At 51.4% G+C, this 19619-nt stretch overlaps 1 protein-coding gene across 2 annotated transcripts in view; it reads right to left on the bottom strand.

Moving 5' to 3' along the window:
* The window catches only part of DDB1 (damage specific DNA binding protein 1), a 29279-nt gene that overhangs the window by 3372 nt on the left and 6288 nt on the right, over positions 1-19619 (bottom strand). For both annotated transcript variants that reach the window (XM_027858772.1, XM_027858771.1), the window contains exons 3-26: positions 18328-18444; positions 17611-17832; positions 15673-15787; positions 14030-14127; positions 13154-13312; positions 12490-12573; positions 12072-12188; positions 10884-10986; positions 10282-10357; positions 10088-10196; positions 7346-7524; positions 7096-7259; positions 6902-7009; positions 6464-6671; positions 6241-6336; positions 6016-6127; positions 5587-5710; positions 5090-5254; positions 3475-3569; positions 2709-2879; positions 2242-2351; positions 1477-1646; positions 1158-1260; positions 373-496 (exon numbers count right to left, since the gene is read on the bottom strand). In XM_027858772.1, coding sequence (XP_027714573.1) covers positions 373-496; positions 1158-1260; positions 1477-1646; positions 2242-2351; positions 2709-2879; positions 3475-3569; positions 5090-5254; positions 5587-5710; positions 6016-6127; positions 6241-6336; positions 6464-6671; positions 6902-7009; positions 7096-7259; positions 7346-7524; positions 10088-10196; positions 10282-10357; positions 10884-10986; positions 12072-12188; positions 12490-12573; positions 13154-13312; positions 14030-14127; positions 15673-15787; positions 17611-17832; positions 18328-18444 — 3129 coding nt within the window. The remainder of the gene's footprint in view (positions 1-372; positions 497-1157; positions 1261-1476; positions 1647-2241; positions 2352-2708; positions 2880-3474; positions 3570-5089; positions 5255-5586; positions 5711-6015; positions 6128-6240; positions 6337-6463; positions 6672-6901; positions 7010-7095; positions 7260-7345; positions 7525-10087; positions 10197-10281; positions 10358-10883; positions 10987-12071; positions 12189-12489; positions 12574-13153; positions 13313-14029; positions 14128-15672; positions 15788-17610; positions 17833-18327; positions 18445-19619) is intronic.

Genomic DNA, 19619 nt, shown 5'->3' with positions numbered 1-19619 from the left:
AGCCAGAAGAACACACCGGGGTGGGACTGGGCTAGTGCAGACATCCTCTCACATGAACCAAAGGAGAAAAGATTCAGAGAAAGCAGCTCTTCTGTCCCAGAGAAGGCAGGACGCACAAAAAGCCTACAGTACATGGGCAGGGTCTGGTCCCGACAAAGCTGAATTAGGAGCCCCTGCCCAACAGAGCGTGGGCTGGGGCGTGATTTTTAATACTCTCTTGCTAAACCAAGAAGACGGCCTCTTCAACCCCCCTTTCAGAAGGAGGCCAGAAGGATGAAAAGGAAGATGCTCATAAAGGGTCTTGAGCTCCCTAAAATCAGGAAAGAGATACAATCACACCCTCCCCCCACCGCATGGCGCCCCAAGGCTCACCTGTAAGTTAGCCACAACTTCCTGCATCTTGGGTCGGCTGATATCCAGGAAACTTTCAATCAGATCCCCATCAATGAAACCCGTAGCTGGCTCCGTCTTGCGTTCGGTATGAAACGATCTCCAGGTACGCAGGCCAGTTAAGGAGCAACCTCCCACTCACCGGGCTTCCTAGGAGACCCCCCTGCCAAAGACTCACAAAGCATGCTCCTGTCCACAGGACTTAGAACCTGAAGGGACCCTGAAGGACGCCTACTTCACTGGACACCTCCCTTTTTTTTGCAGGTAAAGCAACAGAGGTTCAGCTAGAAGTGACCTGCCCAAGGTCATGCAGCTACAGAATCAGGCCCTGCCCCCCAGGTCAGAGTTCTTTCCAGATGCTGAACAAGACCATGCCCTCGAGGCTGTCCCTGCCACTCCCTGCTCTGTTATCAAACAGGATGATATGGAGAAGGAGTTCGAGATTTCTAAGCAGCACATGCATTTACAATACCAAGAACAGCTTCTTAGGACATGCTCAGGCTGACGCTTAATCTGGTGCTTTGAGTCAGGCCCCTGATCCTGCCTCCTCTTCTTCCTTCAAACACCTAACACCTTCAAAGACAAGCTCCTGTGTCGCAAGCCAAGCCATATCTCTGCCCAAAGAAAGGCCAGCAGCTTTTCCTTAGGGAGCACATAACTTTGCCCTCAGATGCCTTGTCACAGGCCTTGTCCCACCCTCCCAGCTGCTGACGCTGACGTGGAGGGCACCCTACGGAGAGCAGGGTCAATGGGCTCAGGAAGGATATAAGGAGTGTTCAATCTTGCCAACGCTTTTGATGACTTTATTGAGTCGGTTCTGCATGTCCAAGAGGAGATTGTACCAGCTTTCTGACAGTGAGGTCACCAGACCTGAGAAAGCAGAGGTCACAGGAAGCCAATGGCAGAGGTCTGGAATCCCCAGGAATAGCCACTCGCCCCAGGGAACCTTCGGCTACAGGGCAGAAAGTCTCACTTGGCACCGCCAAGAGCCCCGTGACAGAACTGGGATTCGTGAATCCAAAACACAAGAGTGAACGCAGGCAGAGATGTGTGTGAGGAGGGTGCCCCGAGGAAGGCCAGCCTTACCGATCATGCCATTGACTGTTCCAAAGAGCACGGAGCCTTGCGTTGGGGTGGAGGTCTCGCCCAGGTTCTGCATCACCAGAGAGCCGTGGCAGAAGACGTTGACAAACTCCCCCAGGTGGAAGAGCCCCACCTCCTGCAGATGCTGCCGCTCCTCATCAGTGGTGGCAGCGCTGGAAAGCACAATGACCGGCGCTCATTACCCCCAACGCCCACACTGCTGGGGAGGTGCGAGCCCTGGGCGGGGGGAGGGCTGGAGGCAGCACGTGGCAGAGATGGCCAGTCCCCCACGGAGGCTGCAGGAGTGAATGACACCGCATGCCAGGCTGTCCCGGTCACTGCTCTGGAGAGGAGCCAAGACTGGCCTTCTAAGAACATTAACAGGCCAGGACTGCTTAGGTCCTTAGAGAACAGAAGGCCTAACCCTCAAATATAGAAGGTGCCCTGAGGCTGGCAGGGCCTGGCCTCAGATGTGACCTGCAGACGCCACCGGACACCCGTACTTCAGCGCAGGAAGAAGACATCACCAGAGAACTAAGGTCTGACGGGATGAGAACGTCTCACTTCTGAATTCTAGCGGTCAGTGTCATTAACCTACAGCGCAGTCTGAACCAGCATGTACTCTAGCCAGCCTGTCAGACCAACTGACGGGCAGCGTATGGAGGCCACACCACTTCCTTTAGGGCACCACAGAGGGGCTGAGAACAGACTCGAATCTCCGTCTCCACCGCGTCCCCCCTCCCACCACTCCCACGGGAGGTCACCCACCTGTCCTTCTGACACACAAACAAGTTGAAAGCATTCTCAGCGCCCAGGAAATTGTCATCATCTAAGATTTCTACAGCACTCATCCAGTTGGGGTTAAAGTCCCGGGCGATCTTGAAAACAAAAACCAGAAGAATGAGAAGAACCAGCAAGTTCCATGGAGTACAAGCCTGGGACTGTCTGTATTTTTGCGAGAAGGCTAAGCACTTTATTTAGGGATGGGTCCGCGGAGCAGCCACAACCCCACTCCACTTCCTAGTCTAGATCCTGAAAAAGGAAGTCAAGCCTGGGCCTAGATCCTCCTCCTAAAGCCTTCTCACCAGTCTAGCTCGAGACTGCTGGCTGACCCAGCAGGTCCCCGCACCCAGCACCATCAAGAAAGTGCAGGTGTGAAAGCCCAGGGAAGGCCTGCCCCGGCCTGCCTCCCCAAGGCGTTAATGACTTTTCTGAACCAAAAGCATTGTCGTTACCTCTTCAAAGTTGCCCTCCATGGGCTTGTAGGCCAGAAGCAGCACCGAGCGCATCAAGTCACCGACCAGAATGAAATCCCCCTTGGTCTTCAGGTACAAGGCCATGATGTTGTTGTAGTGATTGCATTCCGTCCTAAGCTCTTTCTCAGCTGTCCACTCATAAAGTCGCACCTGGGAAAGACAAAGGCAGAAGGATTTTCTCCTAATTAAAAAACCCTTCTTGGCCATCAGGTTTGCCATCCTAAGAAATCTCCCTGGAAAGGAAAGGTTGGTTCTTTCGATGCCTAACTGGAAATGGATAGCATCACTGACCCACGTCAATGCCTTTTCTTAAACACTTTCTCAAAACCCAGGCCCTTTCCCAGACATAAGCTCGGGAGCCCGAGCTGAACACAAAGAGCTAGGCTGACTCTAGAGAGATGAAATCTAACGTTAAATATGTGAACTAAAGCTCTGGTGCTCCCTGATCAATGCCACACAATCTTATCCACCCTGAATCACTCTGGCTCCACCCTGGAGGAGCCAGAATTCATTAGGCCCCAGTCCTTATGCTTCTGCCTGAGAACCTTCTCACAAAAGTCTGCTGTTTCCTCTCTGAAGAGTCTTCAACAGCAGGCCCGGTACTTCATTTCCTCCTTGTAACTGCTTAGGGGATTCTGCACAAAGTGGAACTTCAATACACACCCACTGACTAACACCCCCGTCCAAATGCGGGGTGCACGTGTCCAAGATTAAAGAATCCATCAGACCAGAGGAAGAGGCTCACCGTACTGTTGATGCTGGCCAACAGCTTCCCGTTGAATTCCACCATAGAGTACACAGCACCTTTTACCTCCTTCTCAGCCACAGTCTGGAGTTTGCCTGGGAAGGAAAGATTACGTCCTTCCGTCATCATCTGCACTCATTCGTTCCTCCCCCCCCCACCCGCTCTCGCCGGGGTGATTCTCTCATTCTCCGCCCAGCTCTCTCATCCCAGCCTGGGGTGGGTGAGCAGCAGCACTCCCGGCAGTGAGGAGGTCCAAGAGGTCTGACACCGCACTATCCATTCACAGAGCTGGCCACGGGAGAAACGGGAAGCTACACTGGGTGCAAGGGGACATGGTATTCTACACCAGGCACATACTAGGCACTGGGGAAGATACACAGACAAGTAAGACACAGGTCCTGCCCTCAAGGTGCCTACCATCTAGTGGGGGATATGGAGTATGTGTATGCCCAACTACACCATAAAACAGGAAAGGACAAAGGCACGAGAGAGAGTTATGAAAAGTCGTGTGTTTTAGACGAGCTCACAGGAGGAAGAGTCCACTTCTGACCAGCAAGATGTGCATCGGTCACATTGAACCAATCACAGAGCTTGCTGCCGTGTCAGACGCAAAAGGAATTCTGGCTGAGTGGCACCTTCGGCCTGCGTCAACGCCAGAGTCACAAGTCAGACTCTGCGGTACCTCCACGTGGGGAGAAAGCCCCCACACAGGATGCTAAGTGGAGCGAGACCTCCCGCAGAAGGCAGGTCATCTGTCCGGCTCAGCACGCTATCTAGGAAGTGGTGATCCAAACTGCATCGAGCGCCTCATCACAAAACGGCTGCTAATCCAGGGAGACAGAGCATGGCTCTCATGCCCACTTCCTCCTGAGAGGAACTGATAAAATCAACATCTGTCCAATCCCTTGGAAAGTGCGCTCTTTCTCTGTCCGGTAGCTCTCTCTGGTGGGGACCCTAGCAGTCTGACAAAGTTCAGTGATCCAGACACAGCGAGGACTTGGCCTCGTTTCTGACGGCTTTCAGAGTTCATCTCCCACCCCTCCGAGAGAGACCAGGGAGCAATGGACCCGGTGCTCTAGGCACCGTGGTGCAAGAAGAAATGAGAATGACCTCCCGACCGACCCAATGAAGACACTCCACGCTGGACTCCACCGCCTTTGAAGGGCCTTTCAACTCCAAGACTCATCTTTAGAGCCCAGTCACCAGTGACGAATGTTCTCCCCATTTTATGGATGGAGAAGGCTGAGGGATAGTGATGGTTGAGAAACAAGACTCAGTAGGTCCCAGCCTTAAAGGAAAGGATGTCCCTGACTTCCAGTCCCTTCCCATGGCTCGTGCTCCCTTTCCCTCTCCATCTTACTCCTATGCTCTCCCAGCCCTGCCCCCCCAATAAAATCCCCAGCTTTCAAAAGAGAAAATAATGAGAAGCAGAAGAAACAGAAGGGAGCAGGGAGAGCACGTCCTGCTTGGCAGGCCTCCCTGAAGCCCCATCAGGGCACACCTGGGCTGGCGACGAGCCACGTGCTGCCTCGGAGGCTTCTCCCACCCTTCAGAAACCTGAAACCACTTGCTTTTCCAGGGCCTTGTCTCCTAGGAGCTGGAGAAGTGAACTCACCATCTGAGTACTGGAAAACGACAATCCGACCCTGCTTGGGTTCAGCCTCTTCAGGGTACACCATGGCCGTGCCCACGATGAAGTACGTGTTGGGGTCTTTGCCGAGCTTGCAGGAGACCAGGCTGAGAGCATACTCGTTCTGTAGGAACTGGTGGGCATGGAGCACTAGGACAGAAGAGGTTAACCCCTCTCACCTTGCGGCACACGTCTTCTCGTGAGGCAGCCCCAGACTGGCCCGTGAGAGGACGGGCTAGACCAGGAGAGAGCCAGGGCCACCGAAGAGAGGTGAGGACATACGGCCACAACAGACACGCGGGGAGGAGACGTCCTCACAGCAAGGGAGCAAGGACTTTCATTTCTACCTTCCCCCACCTTCCCTCGTTTCCGTGTCTGAAGTGGCCCGTGTTCACTCTGACGTGGGATGAATGGGCAGGGTCTGTACTGCCTCCCTCTCCCCCCCATCCGGGGATGCCCACCGCCTGGTGCTCAGGCCCCACCTTCAAAGGTGTGCTGGTCAATGATGAGGAGGTTGTGCACCTCGACCTCTTCTCCAAAGGAAGTCTCATGAGGGGCTGTGCTGCTGGAGAACAGCTTGCTGGAACTGACGCTGCTGGACAAGGCCTGGGGGCCCAGACGATCTGGTTAGGCCTTGTCATGCAGCCCTGCCCTGCCCCACCCCTGCCCCCACCCCCGGGTGAGGACAGCTAAGCCTGGAAGCACTGAGGAGAGCCGAAGAACAGGGGCCAGAGGAGCAAGGCTGCTTCTGGGGCCCGCTGCCAAGGCACACAAGAAGCCAGCCCTTCAGCCCGAGTGCATGGAAGAATTTAGAGGGAAAGAGAACAACTGCTGCTGCAGAGCAGACTGGTCCGTGCCCCAAGCGGGATGTGGCCGGCCCACCAGCCTGCCCCGCCCCCCGGGGAACTGACCTGGGTGCTGGCGCTGGGCCGCAGGGCCGTCGTCCCTCCGCTGGCGTCCTGCACCTCGATCCGACTCGAGAGGACCCCAAAGCACTGCGACACTTCCTGGTAGCAAATCTTTCTGTGTGGAGGTTTTTTAAGGAGAACAAAAACAACAGAGATCTGGCAAAGATGGCCGGCAAGGAGGAGGAGGAGACAGGAGGCTGCTACGGGGACCTGCTGCGGACAGCTCACCTTGGAGACTCGTAGAGAGGCACAGTGCGGATGTGCAGCTTCTGAATTTCGTCGATGGTGCCGATGGTGAGGGTGCTATTGTTGGCCAATGCCAAGCTGGAGGGAAAGAGCTCGGCTTAGATCCAGACTTCAAGGACCGAGCCCCGTCACAGAGGAGCAACGAGCGCCAAGCCGAACTCTGCCCTCCCTCGGCCGAACTCCGCCCTCCCTCGGCCGTGCTCACCTGTCAGGGTAGCCGTCGGAGTTGAGGGGACACATGTAGTTGACCTCCTTGAGGTTGACGTTGGAGAAAACTAACTTGTGATTGCTGCTGTAGATGACGGTGGGACGGTCAGAACAAGCAAAGACATTGGTGGTGGAGAGGGAGCGAAATGTCCTCAGCACCGTGGGCTGTGTCCCGAGAGTCACCTTCTTCCGGTCACTCAACAAGCCTAGAGGGCAGAACGGCATCAGGCCCAGGCCCCAGAAACGAAGGATCAGACCCGACGGTCTCTAAGGGTCCCTCCAGACAGAGGTCTGGTAACCTTGATTTGCAGAATTCCACAGAAGGGGGGTGGGGGGGAGGGAAGACACAGGGGTCAGAAAAGGGACATCCCCAACATTTCCGGGCAGTCCCACCGAGGCGCAGAAGGGAGGGGTCCTGCCCGGCCCCCACACTGACCTGTCTCAATGCTGAGTCCGAAGTAGAAGAGGGCGCCATCGCCCAAGGCGCAGAGGAGGTAGTGGCTGCTCTCAAAGGTGGTCATCAGGATGGACCGAGGAATGATCTCTGCCACACACAAGGGGAGACGGCAGGTCGTCACGCAGCACAGTAAACCCAGCCAGAACCCAGGCTCCCAAGCAGCAGCCACCTACCTCCCCCGAGCATCTCCTTGTGCAAGAGCTCAAAAGAGGGAAGCTTCAAGATGCGGGCCGAGATGTCGGTCCAGAGGCCGATAGCACAGAGGGGAGACATTCCGTTGCTGTCCCCCAGCGGGGTGATGTCCAAGCACGCCACCTCATGCTCCATCTCTGTATGGCTAAAGAGAAAAGGAAGACCTCAGATGAGGGTGCCTGGGCCTCAGAGCAGGGCCAGGCACGGGGAGGAAGGAGGCCAAATCGGTACCTTATCTGCCTGAGTTCCTGAGGATGAATCTGCAGGTAGTAGAGGGCCCTGCCCACAGCCACCACCACCTGGCTGCTGTTACAGGAGGCCACACTGATGTTCTTGCCCTGAGGCTCCTTCCATTCACTCACTAAGGCTTTGGGCTCCTGGCTAACAAGCCGCACAGAGGCAGAGGTGATCTAGACAGAAGCAGAGGGGAGATCCCTGAGAAGCAGCCCAGGCTCTGTCCAGGACTCCTCTTCCTTGATAAACACTTCCCAACAGTCCATCAATGGGTTGCCATAACAGGGGAAATTGTGAAGGAGAATGATTTAAATCAAGTTTCCAGGAAGCTAAATATAAAGGAAGTGTACAATCTCATTAAGTGGAAAGGCATTTGGAGTTCGAGTCATCACCTCCATACAGTACATAAAAGTCTCAGTAACATGACTGTACCCCAAAGAGATTAAAAAAAAAAAGTGGAGAAAGGACCCACATGTACAAAAACATTTAGAGCACCTTTTTTTTATGATGGCAAAGAATTGGAAATTGAGGGAATGCCTACCAATTGGAGAATGGCTGAACAAGCTGTGATGCTTGTAATGAAATATCACTGTGTTTTAAGAAATGATGAGCAGGTGGATTTCAGAAAAACCTGGAAAGACTTATGTGGACTGACGCAAAATGAAATGAACAGAAGGAGGAGAACACTGTACAGGGTAGCATCAATACTGTATGATGGTCAGCTGTGAATGACTGAGCTATTGTCAGCAATACAATGACCCAAGACAATTTCAAAAGACACCTGATGAAAAATGCGATCCACCTCCAGAGAAAGAACTGATGGAGTCTGAACGCAGGTCGAAGCACACTATTTTCACTTGCTGTACTTTGTTTTTCCTTTCTGTTTGTCTTCTTTTACAACATGACAAATATTGTACTATGTTTGTGCGATTGAACATGTATAACCAACGCCAAATTGCTTACCGTCTCAGGGAGAGGGGAAGATAAGGAGGGAGAAAGAAAATTTGGAACTCAAATTCTTTTTTAAGTGAATGTTTAAAATTGTCTTTACATGTAACTAGGGAAAAGTAAAGCATTATTCTAAAAAAAAGTATTAATAATAGAGCTCCATTTAATCAGCATCACTTTTTTACTCCATCTTATCCTCCCAACAGCTTCACGAGACAGGGACGGCAGATGTCACGCTCTGCTCTGATAAAACGAGGGCACGGCGTCCTGAGAGCCGTACAGCTAGTCTGCGGCAGAGAGGACTGAAGGGCCTTTCTTGTGCCACGGCCTCTCTCCCCATCTGTGGTGCCCAAGGGCCCGCTCAGCATCTGCTTCAACACTTCCAGTGACAGGGAACTCCCTAACAAACACCCATCTCGGATAGCTTTGGAGTTCTGTGACTGGTAGAAAATGCCTCTTTAAACTGAATTAAAACCTGCTTTCTGTAGCTTCTATCGACCAATGGCAGTTTTATTCTTCTCCTAAGAGCACTGGATACTCAATACCAGATTTCTAACAGACCTCAGAGACCTTCTTCCTCCAATCGCCTTCTTCTAGATAGGAGGAAGGGACTTGCCCAGGGTCATGGGGGGTCACAAGTGAAGCCTGATCGTCTAGTTCCAGACAGACCACAGGGCCTTCCCTGGAGCCACTCAGGACTGAGTCAAATTAATCCCTCTTTCAGAAGACGGCTCTTAAAATACTTAAAGACAACGGTTAGAACTCCCTTACATCTTTTCCAAGCTAAATAACAAGTTCCTACAACTGTGAGTTCTGGGTCCCTCTCAATAGCCTCAGAGCCGTTATGGCACTGCGATTCTTCAGTCGTATTAAATGGAGCATCCCCAAATAGAGCCGAGACAGCAAAGTGACACAAGAGTAGTGAGAAAGACTATGACTCCCTGTATTATCTGGCTCATACAAAGCACCAGCAGGAGGACAGCGATAAGGTGGCCGGGCGCAGAGGAGGCCCATGAAGCCTCACCCAGTCTGGCCTCCCCTGCTGTCCCAGGCTTGGCCCAGCCACTGAGGAAGCACTCTGCCAGTTCTCATAATGATAAGAATAAAAACAGCTAGCATTTACACAGTGCCACAAGGTTTACAAAGTTAATACAAAGGTATTGACCATTTGTCTTCAAAACAATTCTGAGAGGGAGGGACTATTATTAGCCTCAGTTTATAGCTGGGGAAACTGCGGCAAGCACAGCTTAAGTGACTTGCCCTGGATCACATGGCTAGGGAGTGCCTCAGGCTGATGCCAGGCTCACAGCGCTATCCCGAGCCACCAGCTGCCTCTCGAGTAAGTTCTATACAGCCAGCCACTTGAACTGAGCTGGAACAATAACATGGGAAGGGTTGGAGGCCAGGATCTGAACATTCAGGCACCCAAGGCTGACACCAGCAAGAGCAACCCACTTACTTTGTGTTCAGGTCAAGGTGAAGAACAGTGGAGAAGGTGGGCAGGAGGGGCTGGGGCAAATTCTATAGTCCCTGCCCCAATGCCCTCGTGATAGAGCCTGGAAAAACTTCAGGCTTTTCAGGAAAGGTGACTCAAAGCACTCCGGGTCAGAAGCTGGCATGGCCAACACCTATAAGGGAACCCTCGAAGATTAACAATGAGGGTCAGAAGACAGTAAATGGTAGGCCCCAAAGGGTAAAAGTGTCTAGAGCTGCAGGTGTGTCCCCAGCAGCAGCAGCCCCCTGACTGTGCTCTGTATGGGGGGGGGGGGTGGCCCATGGCCAGGCAGTCACCTGGATCAGCTGCTGATGAGCCACATTTCCACAGAAGAAAGTCTGCTGGTCGTCCACAAAGCCGGTCAGCTCTGTCTCCTCCACCTCCTCGCCATTCAACATCAGAACTCTGCCAAGAGATGGAGAGCCCGCATCCCTAAAGGCCTGCCTGAGAAGCGGGGCCGCCTGCTCCCCAGGGCCAGGACCGTCCTTACCTCGTCTGGCCCACGAAGGACAGCACCAAGGTGTCATCGGTTTCTCGGCTAGAGTCGGACCTGAGAGGCCATAAGCCTAGGAGGAGGAAGATTGAGGCATCAGGACGTCGCCCTCAAGGACTCCAACCCTCGGCTCCCCCCCGGGACGCCCAGACTCCCCATGTGCTATGCTCTCCTCTGGCTTCGAGAACAGAGCACACCCAGGCAGCAACCAGACCAAATCCACCCCACACCGTCCACATCACAGTCTCAGAGGTGGAAGGGGCATCTACTCCTGAAAAAGCATTTTCTCTGCAACATCCTCAATGTGGAGTCACCAGCCTTCCCACAAGGCCTCCAGGGAGCAGGCCTGCCTCTTGGGCCTTTCCAGGCCACTCTCCTGACGCACAGATTAAACTGTCCTCCTCCTAACTTCTGCTCATTGTGTATCAAGCAAACCAGAATAATCACTCTTCTAAGAGAACATCCTTCAAACACTTGAAGACAATTCGAACGTTCCCTCAAAGTCTCCTCTCCTCAGCAGCCCAGGCTGAGGCCCCGCACCACCCTCGAGCCTGCCTTCCTCTGGACGCTCTCCCCCACCGAGGCACAGGATACCATACCTTTGATGCCCGGCAGGTCAATGCTGGCATGTTCATGGATCCCGATCCCATTCCGGATGATACGCAAGGAGCCTTCCTTAAAGGCCCCAGAACAGGTGACCAGCTGAATACAGACAGATAGAGATGGTTACTGATGCCCTCAGGAACTCAGATCAAAGTCACAACCAGCAATTTTGCTCCAGGGGCAGGCAGCAATCCGTCCCTATGATTACTCAGGAAGAAGGCCTGAGACAACCTGTAAAGGCTACCATCCCAAGATGTGCAGCCAAGGGCCTGAAGGAAACGGACCACTTGGAAGCTTACTAACTTAGCATCCCTAACCCTAATTCTGAGGTGCTTAAGTAGTGGAGATCGTATCAAAATGTAAACGTAACCAATTCTGTAATATTTTTGGTGCCAAGGAACAAAGTCCCGAGACCTCTGCCTTGGTTACAACTCTAAGACCACCATACTGATACCCAAATATAAATAGGGTAACAACTGCCCTTTAGCCGAGGGCGTCTCATTTTCAACACTAGTCTAGAGGAGGACACTCGGCTGCCTGGCGACAGCCTGACACAAAGCCAGGAAGTATCAGGGCCTCGAGCAGGCACCTTTAGAACCCTGGTGTGTTGGGTGAGGGTCTGCGGAACAGAAAGGTTTCCTCTACATCAAAATGCTTATTTGCAGAAGTACTTCATGGTGTAGCAAAGAAGAAGCAAAGGAGAGACTGGGGAAGGCCTAACCAAACTTTGACACATCACTGGGCCACACGAAACAATGACCGTGACAAAAACAGAAAAGCACAAAAAGACGGACACGAACTGATGCAAAGTCAATCGAGCAGAGCCAGAAAACCAACACACACCCAAAGACTCTAACAACGCAAAAGGAAAGGAGGACTACCAAACAGCTGCAGTGATTATGAAGACCAAGCTGGCCCTCAAAGAGGATGTGAGACTCCTCCCTGCCTACTCTTTTTTTAGGTCTTTGTTATAAGAGGTGGCTCTCAGAGGAGAGACGAAGAAGAATCGAGGGGAAATGCAGTCAATGTCAAAATGGAAGAGAACAATAAAAATCTATTTAAAAAAAGATTTATAGTGCTCCCCCCCGGACTCTTGTCCTCCCCAGCCAAAAAAAGAAGAACACACAGGTTGAGTGGGCAGATTTCACACACCACCCCCCGCCACCCCACGTCCCCAGTCTTACCTGGCCCTGCCCCTGCCTCTCCAGGTCCACAACACACATGTCCACAATGGGACCCAGATTGGTAAAGGTCTCCATGGCCACAACGTAGGAGCCTTGCTCATTGCTGTCTACGTTGAGCTGAAAGTAAACAAACAGGGAACTTGTTTAATGAACCTCCAAAGCTATCCCATCTGCTCAAGCTGAAAGAAAATACAAAGCTTCTGATCTTTCCTTGAGCCTTGGAATCTGCCAACTCTGCCTATGGATCGACAGCACAGGGACAGTTGGAATGGAGAGTGCTGAAAGGAAGAGTCTCATCTAGTCTGAAACTTTACTGCCTTGTTCTTAATCTCTATGACAAAGAACTCAGCAAGGCAAAGTGATGACGAAGAGAGGCCAAGGAGTGAGGAGGAGGAGGAAGGAGGAAGACGGGACTCACCTTTACAAGCTGCGAGTCGCCAAGGCGGGAGCCAACAAACACAACCCCATTGTCCAGGTATGTCAAGCACTCGGCGATGGAGGTCTAGGAGGAAACACGACTTGCAGGAGACCCCGTGGGGGAGCAGCTGCTGCCTCCCCCCAAACTGTCCATGTGCCAGAGCAGCCTTGGGAGCACCAAGTCTGTGTCACAGTGAATCAGAGGCAATCTAAACCGAGGCTTCAAAATCTCTGATGTCTGTGAGTCCGCACCTACAACGTCTACAACTGATCTTCGAGGTACCACCGCCCTGTCCAGCTTTCCACAACAGTCAGCCCTCCGCAGTGCCACACCTCAGGTTCCCATCCTTCCAGGGATAAACACGGCCCTCTCAGACTCCACCGCCAGGAACCTCCCCCCGCGCCACGACCAAGGGATTTCCCTGCTGTTTTCAACACGCGCCCCATTTCTTGCTCACCCCTCATCTTTGTGCATAAGGTCCACTGCTCACCTGACTGAGATTTTCTAAAAAGCCAAAATTCACTTCTCAATAAAACAACCAAGAGGTTGTTGCTACTGGACAGGGAGGCTACAGAGAAAGTGACACAGCTTCTGATGGCCTGGCACGGCTGCCCCTTGAACGCCGCCGAGCAAAGAAGTACAAAGAGCCAGGGACAAGCATCACCTCTCCGAGAAGTTCCACCCGAAGGTCCTTCAAGGTCACTGTGCCGTCCATCTGCTCCTCCTTCTCTAGAAGCAGCATGAAGAGACGGCCTTCCATGTCTCCAAGCAGGTATCGGGAACCATTTGGATCGACTCGATTGTGGCACACAATTGTGCTTTGCTGCCCCCACGGAAGGAAAAGTAATTAGGGAAGTGGCTTCTGTCTCACAGCAGGGAGTGAACCCCAGGAGGCTGCTCCCTTTACTAGGTGGGCCTCACCATTTTATCAGAAGGAACCAAGAAAGCCCCAGGATGCCTTTGGCTGACAACATAGAGACCTGGGTGCCTGGAATGCACACGAGATAAAGGAATGAGATAGGAAAAATGTTACACATGGAGAGCCCTCAGTGTCTTCTGGGACATAGAAGGGTGGGGGCAGTTATTTTCGGCATGGTATGGATATAAATGAAGGCAGCTCAGGTGAATTCTCACATCCAGGTGAATGCTACTAGGGCAGGGCTTTTATGCTAGGTATTTTCACCCACCAAAAAATGAAGAAAACTGTGTAATTTTTCCTTCTATAATGAATGTAGATTTTTCTTTTACTTTAAAAGGAGCTATAAAACTTTGGTCTTCTTCTCTACATGAGCCCCAAGGATATTAACTTCTACTCAATACATTCAGCTATTTCATGCAATAAATGTTACTGCTAGTGGGTGAAAGCTTCTCTTTCATAGGTATACCTGCCCCTCATTAATCTGTAAGGTTTCTGATGGCAGGCTCCAGAGCCTTACAAAAGCATCTGTGGCAGATAACAAACAGGGGACTGTCCACCTCCACACTCTAATCTCAGAACGGCAGAAGGGCAAGGCCTAGGAAGAGGAAGCAGGAATCTCACCTTGATGATGGGAGGGGCAATGGCCAGGTACTTATCGCCATTGTGATAGGTGATGGATTCTTGGCCAATAATGATTGCACCTCCAAAAGGCTCGGGCACTGCAAAAGAGCAAGGAGGAAGCTTTATAACGAGCCCCCGGTTTTCTCGGATCAAGGATTAGCATCCTCCCCACTTAAAGAGAGGAAAGTGAACAGAGGGGATTTCCGTGAGGTGTACTCTTAGGACTTGATCAGACCTGACCTCACCTCAGCAAGGAACCCTCTCTTTCCTCTTGGCTTCCTTAGAGCTTTTCAAGAAGCGAGAACTGCCCTTGAATTGTTCCTCCCTCCCAATTTTCTCTCCTGAACACCAGCCATTTTTAAACCTTTGTCCCTAGTTCTTCCAGTCTCCCCCACTCCTCATTCAATCCCTGCTCAGTTTTTCCTTACAGAGGATCAGAACCAACACTGGAGGCTCTAACGCGCTGTTAAAAGAGGGCACCAGACTAGGGAGACACCAAGGTTCCTTCCAACTCTATCGCCATGAAACCTTCTCGGTGACGTGAGGGGCAGGGCCAAAGGGCAGAGTGCCCAGTAAACAAAGTTACAGAAGGTAGGTAGCTGCATACAAGCAATAGCACCCATGTGAAAAACGGGCAGTTGGCAAACATGTCACTAACAGGACTCCACGGTTTGACCAGAGTTGGCTGCAAGTGGTTAATGATGCCACCGCAAAATGGCACTGGTTAGGGCAAGCCTACGCAGAGAATGCCAACACTGGACCCTTATCCAGACAGGATCTAGACCTGACTCTCTCTCCCTGTAGCCTGCTATGTGACCTTGGGCAAGTCACAAACTCTCTGGGCCTTAAGCTTCCTCAGCTATACAACAAAGGAACATTTAAGCTCCCCTCCCTCCCAGGCCTAAAAGTTGGTGACACATAACTTTGCAAGTGATTTCCATTAGACACCCTGGAAAATCAGCCCCAAAGACTAGAGACAAAAGATGGGAAGGAAGGGGTGGTGATGGAAGGAACAATAAGATTAAAATACTCAAATCCATCTAAAACATAAGACAATTATCATTTTTTTTTTGAGCAGCCCAGACCTGTGACTTCATCCAAGTGGAGACCTCTGGTGTGCAGACCCTCCCGCCCAGGGCAGATCAACGACTTATCTATAACTCACACTCTTAGAAAACGTTAAGCCATTTGCCCAGGGTCATTGCCCACGGCCACATGCCAGCATGTGTCAGAGGAAAGACTGAAACCCTTGGGCTTCTGGATTCTAAGACTGGCCTTCCATCCCTCAGGCCATGGTGCCTCTCTACAAATAACTCAAGTGCAGAGAGTACTCTCCTGTGAGGCTGGGGACTCTCATGACCACTCTCCTTTACTAGAAGGGATGAGTGATTTGCCTCAGGTCACACAGCTAGAAGAGACAGACAGAAAACGAGAGCTGGTCTCTTAACTCCAGGCCATGCTCTTTCCCTTACACCTGCCAAGGAGAACTGGGGAAAAAAAAAAAAACTGGCAATGATAGTAAGTGCCATAACACACACCTGCTTCCAGTGATATTGTAAAGGCAGGCAAGGGACAAGATCAAGCAAAATGACAGATGGAACGAGGAGAAAGCAGATCTCCTTAAAACCACAAAGCTAACCAACCTGCAATCACCATTGAAGCTTCCGCCTCCACATTTTCCTGCTTCCAAGGGCCTTTATTGAACTCCTTCTCTCGAAGAGACACTTCGTAGGTCTTGACATGCCGTCCCTGGGGGTCCTGGCCTCAGGAAAAGGTGGAATGTTAAGCATGGGGAAGAAGGGGCATCAGTGCTGGTCAGCAGGAAGAAACAGACCAGCGCCACTGGCCGAAGACTATAGTCAGGGTCACCTTTAGCCAGCCAGTCCACCGGTCACTGCTAGCGGAGGGCAGGTAAGTCAAGGCTGACCCTTTGGCCTCAGGCTCTGTCCCTGCTCACCCTCACACAGCAGCCAATCAACAACAATTCACCAAGTGCCTTCACACATAACTCCAGCTATAAACTCACAGCTTATCTTTAAGAACACCACCACACAACAGCGGATGGTGGGCACACAACAATTTTTACAGAACATTCTGTTGGGTGATGGCGCTCACAGCAAACAGAAGTAAATCCCAAACCTTGGCCTTGACGGCATCCTAACCATCACCCTGAATCACCTCCCACCCCATTTCTGGCATGTGCTAATGGTGACCTGCTCTCCCCTCTCTGGGTCACTCAGCCAGTCAGCCTGGGGAGAAACTGGGACTCCAAGCAACTGCTGGACGTGACCATGGCCCTGACCTCCAGGCCCTTAAGGTGGCTGCCAAGGTGGATTTGAAGGTGAGCTCACCCTCAGAGTGTAGCGCAGTATGAGGCGGCTTTGAGAAAGGAGTGAAAAAATTAAAAATTAAAAAAAGAAATAAAAAAAGAAAGAAGCGAGAAGGCCATGCCCCCTCTAAGCTCACAGATCCTATAAATTTAAGGATGAACTTTCTCATGGAGTGCAGCCCTTGTACTTCAAGGTCTTTAAAGTCAAGAGGAAAGGGGCCAATACTGGATCTAATGGAAATAATCTCTAACACAAGACATGGCAAGCAGGACTCTTTCCAATGGCTCAGGCTTGTTCTGGACGTGTGTATCTGGGAAACAAAAGGTCTGCCTCTAGGGGGGGCGCCAAGAACCTTCCAAAGTCTCCAGGAGCAGTCTGAACTAATGGTATCTACCTACCCAGTGATAGCCGAGCTCCAACAGCCTGACTTTTATAAAGGTGGAGAAAGAAGAGAAGAAGGGGACTTGCATTGCCATCTTCTAAGAACTAATTCAACATGAGTAGATCCAGAATATGTAGGTCGAGTTCTCCTACCCAAGTTTCAACTTTCTTCCAACCAGTTACCAGGTCCAGAGACCTACGGCTCTGCTGACAATCAAGTGATCGAAAGGCTCTCGGGACACAGCAGGATCTCCACGCACCAGCTCGTCCTCCCAAAATATCCCAAGTACCTGAGCAGGACCCAGTGCGCCAGGCCAGCACTGCCCTAGGCCAGAAGTGTGACTACGTCCTTCAAACTCTACACATTGGGCTTCACAGAAGTAGCAAAGGGGTCTGCTGGTCGACCCGATGGCCCCCTTCACAGCCCAAAGGACAAACCTGGGATGTGGACAATGATTTCTGAATGAAATCTCACAGAAGGTAAACAATGAGCTGGACGGGAACTTTGTCCCAGCTAATGCCATCTGAAAACGTATATCTTTCCTTTCAGAGGCAATCTCCAGACCACTTCTCTAGAGTCAAGCCTCAATGAGCTGCAAACATACTCGAGTCGAAAGTTCTTCAGAAATAAAGACAGATTAGGTCACCTTACACTCTTTCCAAAGAGAAACTACCAGAGTGTAGCAGCAGAACCTAGGAAGCCCTCCCCCAAACCCCTTTTCACCTCCACGCTATGATCCGCTCCCCAGGCAGGGACCCAGCATACTGTAAGCACCTCTCCCTACTCAATCCGGATATTCTGCCCATCGATAAGCAGCCCCTTACAGACCAGGACCAAGCTGCTTCTCCCCACCCCTCCCCAGGCATCACCTGGTAGACAAAGCAGATGGTGGGGGCCTGGCAACCATACAGGAACTTGACATCAATTACTTGCAGCTCCTCCAGACGAATGTTGAAGGCCTTCAACTCTTTGTTGTCGCGGTCCAGAGGGATAACTTTGAAGAGGCCATCGTAGAGGCGCAAGCCAATCATCCGGCACTCGGGATCAATGATGCCGATAATCCCAGTCTCAGAGGGACGGCCGATCCGATCCTAAAAAGAAGATTCAGTGATGGGTCTCGGCAGAGGGCACTGGGCACAGGGCACCGCTTTCTAGCCTCTGTGACATCCGGAGATGCTGGGGCTACCTACTGGTCAGAACAGGCCTGGAAGCCCAAGGGGTTGTTACTTAGGTTCACTTTTATCAACGGCTCAACTCTCTGGTAAAGGACTGCAGTTCACAGACACGAGTTCCCCATTCTTCAGACTCCCAAGGACGAGGGAAGGAAATAAAGGAAGACAGCTCTCCTTTCCATAGCAGTGTAGTCCACGGTGGTTTCTCTGACCACAGAGGAACTTTCCCAATTACCTTAATTTTTCTCAGCCAATAATGTAGCATCCAATAATTTATTTCTTTCAAAGGCAGGGTCCAATTCAACTCCCTATAGTCCAGTTTTAACAATCCCCAAATTTCACAGTAAGTTCTTCATGAACAGATAAGCGTCCCTGATCTATGACGCAGCCCAGCTTCCTGGGGCTTCCCCTCACCTGGACGTTGCCATGAGCTCGGGTGATGATGTCAATGCTCTCCCCACTCTGCTTATACTCCAGGATGCAGGCGTTGTATTTGGCTGTCAGGATGAAGAGAAGGTCCTTGCTCTCCCCCTAGAAACCAACCATGTCATCAGAAGACTTTCTTTCTTGGATAGGGATGCTGGATTTGAACTGTCCTTCAAATAACATAAGAAGTGAAATGACCAGATTCCAAAGTCCTCTCTCAGGAAGGGGTTCTCAGTCACACACAGGGTAACATCAGCCTCTGTGGAGACGCACAAAGGACCTGGGCCTCACTGTCACTCTAACCCTAACCCTGCTCTCTCATTCCGTCTTCTTTTCCCAAACCATACTTACTCCCATGCACGCCTCTCATATGGCACTGATCGCATCCTGACAGGTATTAACGGTATCTCTGTATTTGTCTTATCTCTTCTACTAATTTGTAAACTCACTGAAGGTTGCAACAGAAGTCTCAGCTAACTGCATCCCTCCCAGTTTCTATATACAAGTACTCAAATCTGGACTCCAGAGCAAAAGCAGCCTTTTCCAATACTGGCTGCTCCCTTCCCCATCCCTCCCATCTTACAGATGGCCTAGTCCTTGCTCCCCATGCCCACTACCAGAAACTTTTTCAGACACCAGAGCTTAAAAACCATGCCATCCAACTATATTACATTAGCCAAGGACTTGCTGCTGTCCCACGGCAACCTCCAAGGCCCACCCACCCACCTTTTCCCATGATATGGCGTCTGACACGCAATCTTTTCCCCCAACCCCTCCCTTGCCACCATCCTTGAAAATGCCAGCATTCACAATGACAGCCCCTCTAGCGCTCTTTCCTGACAATGACTTCACACTGAGTTCCTACAACTCCTTGGCTAATGGATTCAGCTACTCACCAGGGTGGTGATGCCATCCTCATCCCCCAGAATGCTCCACCACTGAGATCCTGAACTCTGAAATTCTCCTAACTAAATCTCTCTTGTTCTCCTACTTCATTCCCTTGCTCTTTCCATACCTGCTTTTCATTCTCGTTACAAGCTTCATTTCCTTTATTCCTCTGTGTTCTCCAACTCATCAACCCTGTTTTGATTTTCTTCCTTTCTTTTGTCATGTCTGGCCCCATACTCAACCATTTCAATGATGCCCCGTCTCCCACTTAGGAATCCCTGGTCCCCTTTGACCTTTCCCCATTTCCCAGGGTGGCTCCTATCATTCATCTCTGCTCTCAAGCAAATGTTACTAGAAGAAATACCATAAGTGGGCCGAATGTGTCTGCTACC

Source organism: Vombatus ursinus, unplaced genomic scaffold (genome assembly GCF_900497805.2).
Source record: "Vombatus ursinus unplaced genomic scaffold, bare-nosed wombat genome assembly UNPS02013931.1, whole genome shotgun sequence".
Classification (NCBI taxonomy): domain Eukaryota; kingdom Metazoa; phylum Chordata; class Mammalia; order Diprotodontia; family Vombatidae; genus Vombatus; species Vombatus ursinus.
This window is presented reverse-complemented; position numbering and strand designations above follow the sequence as displayed.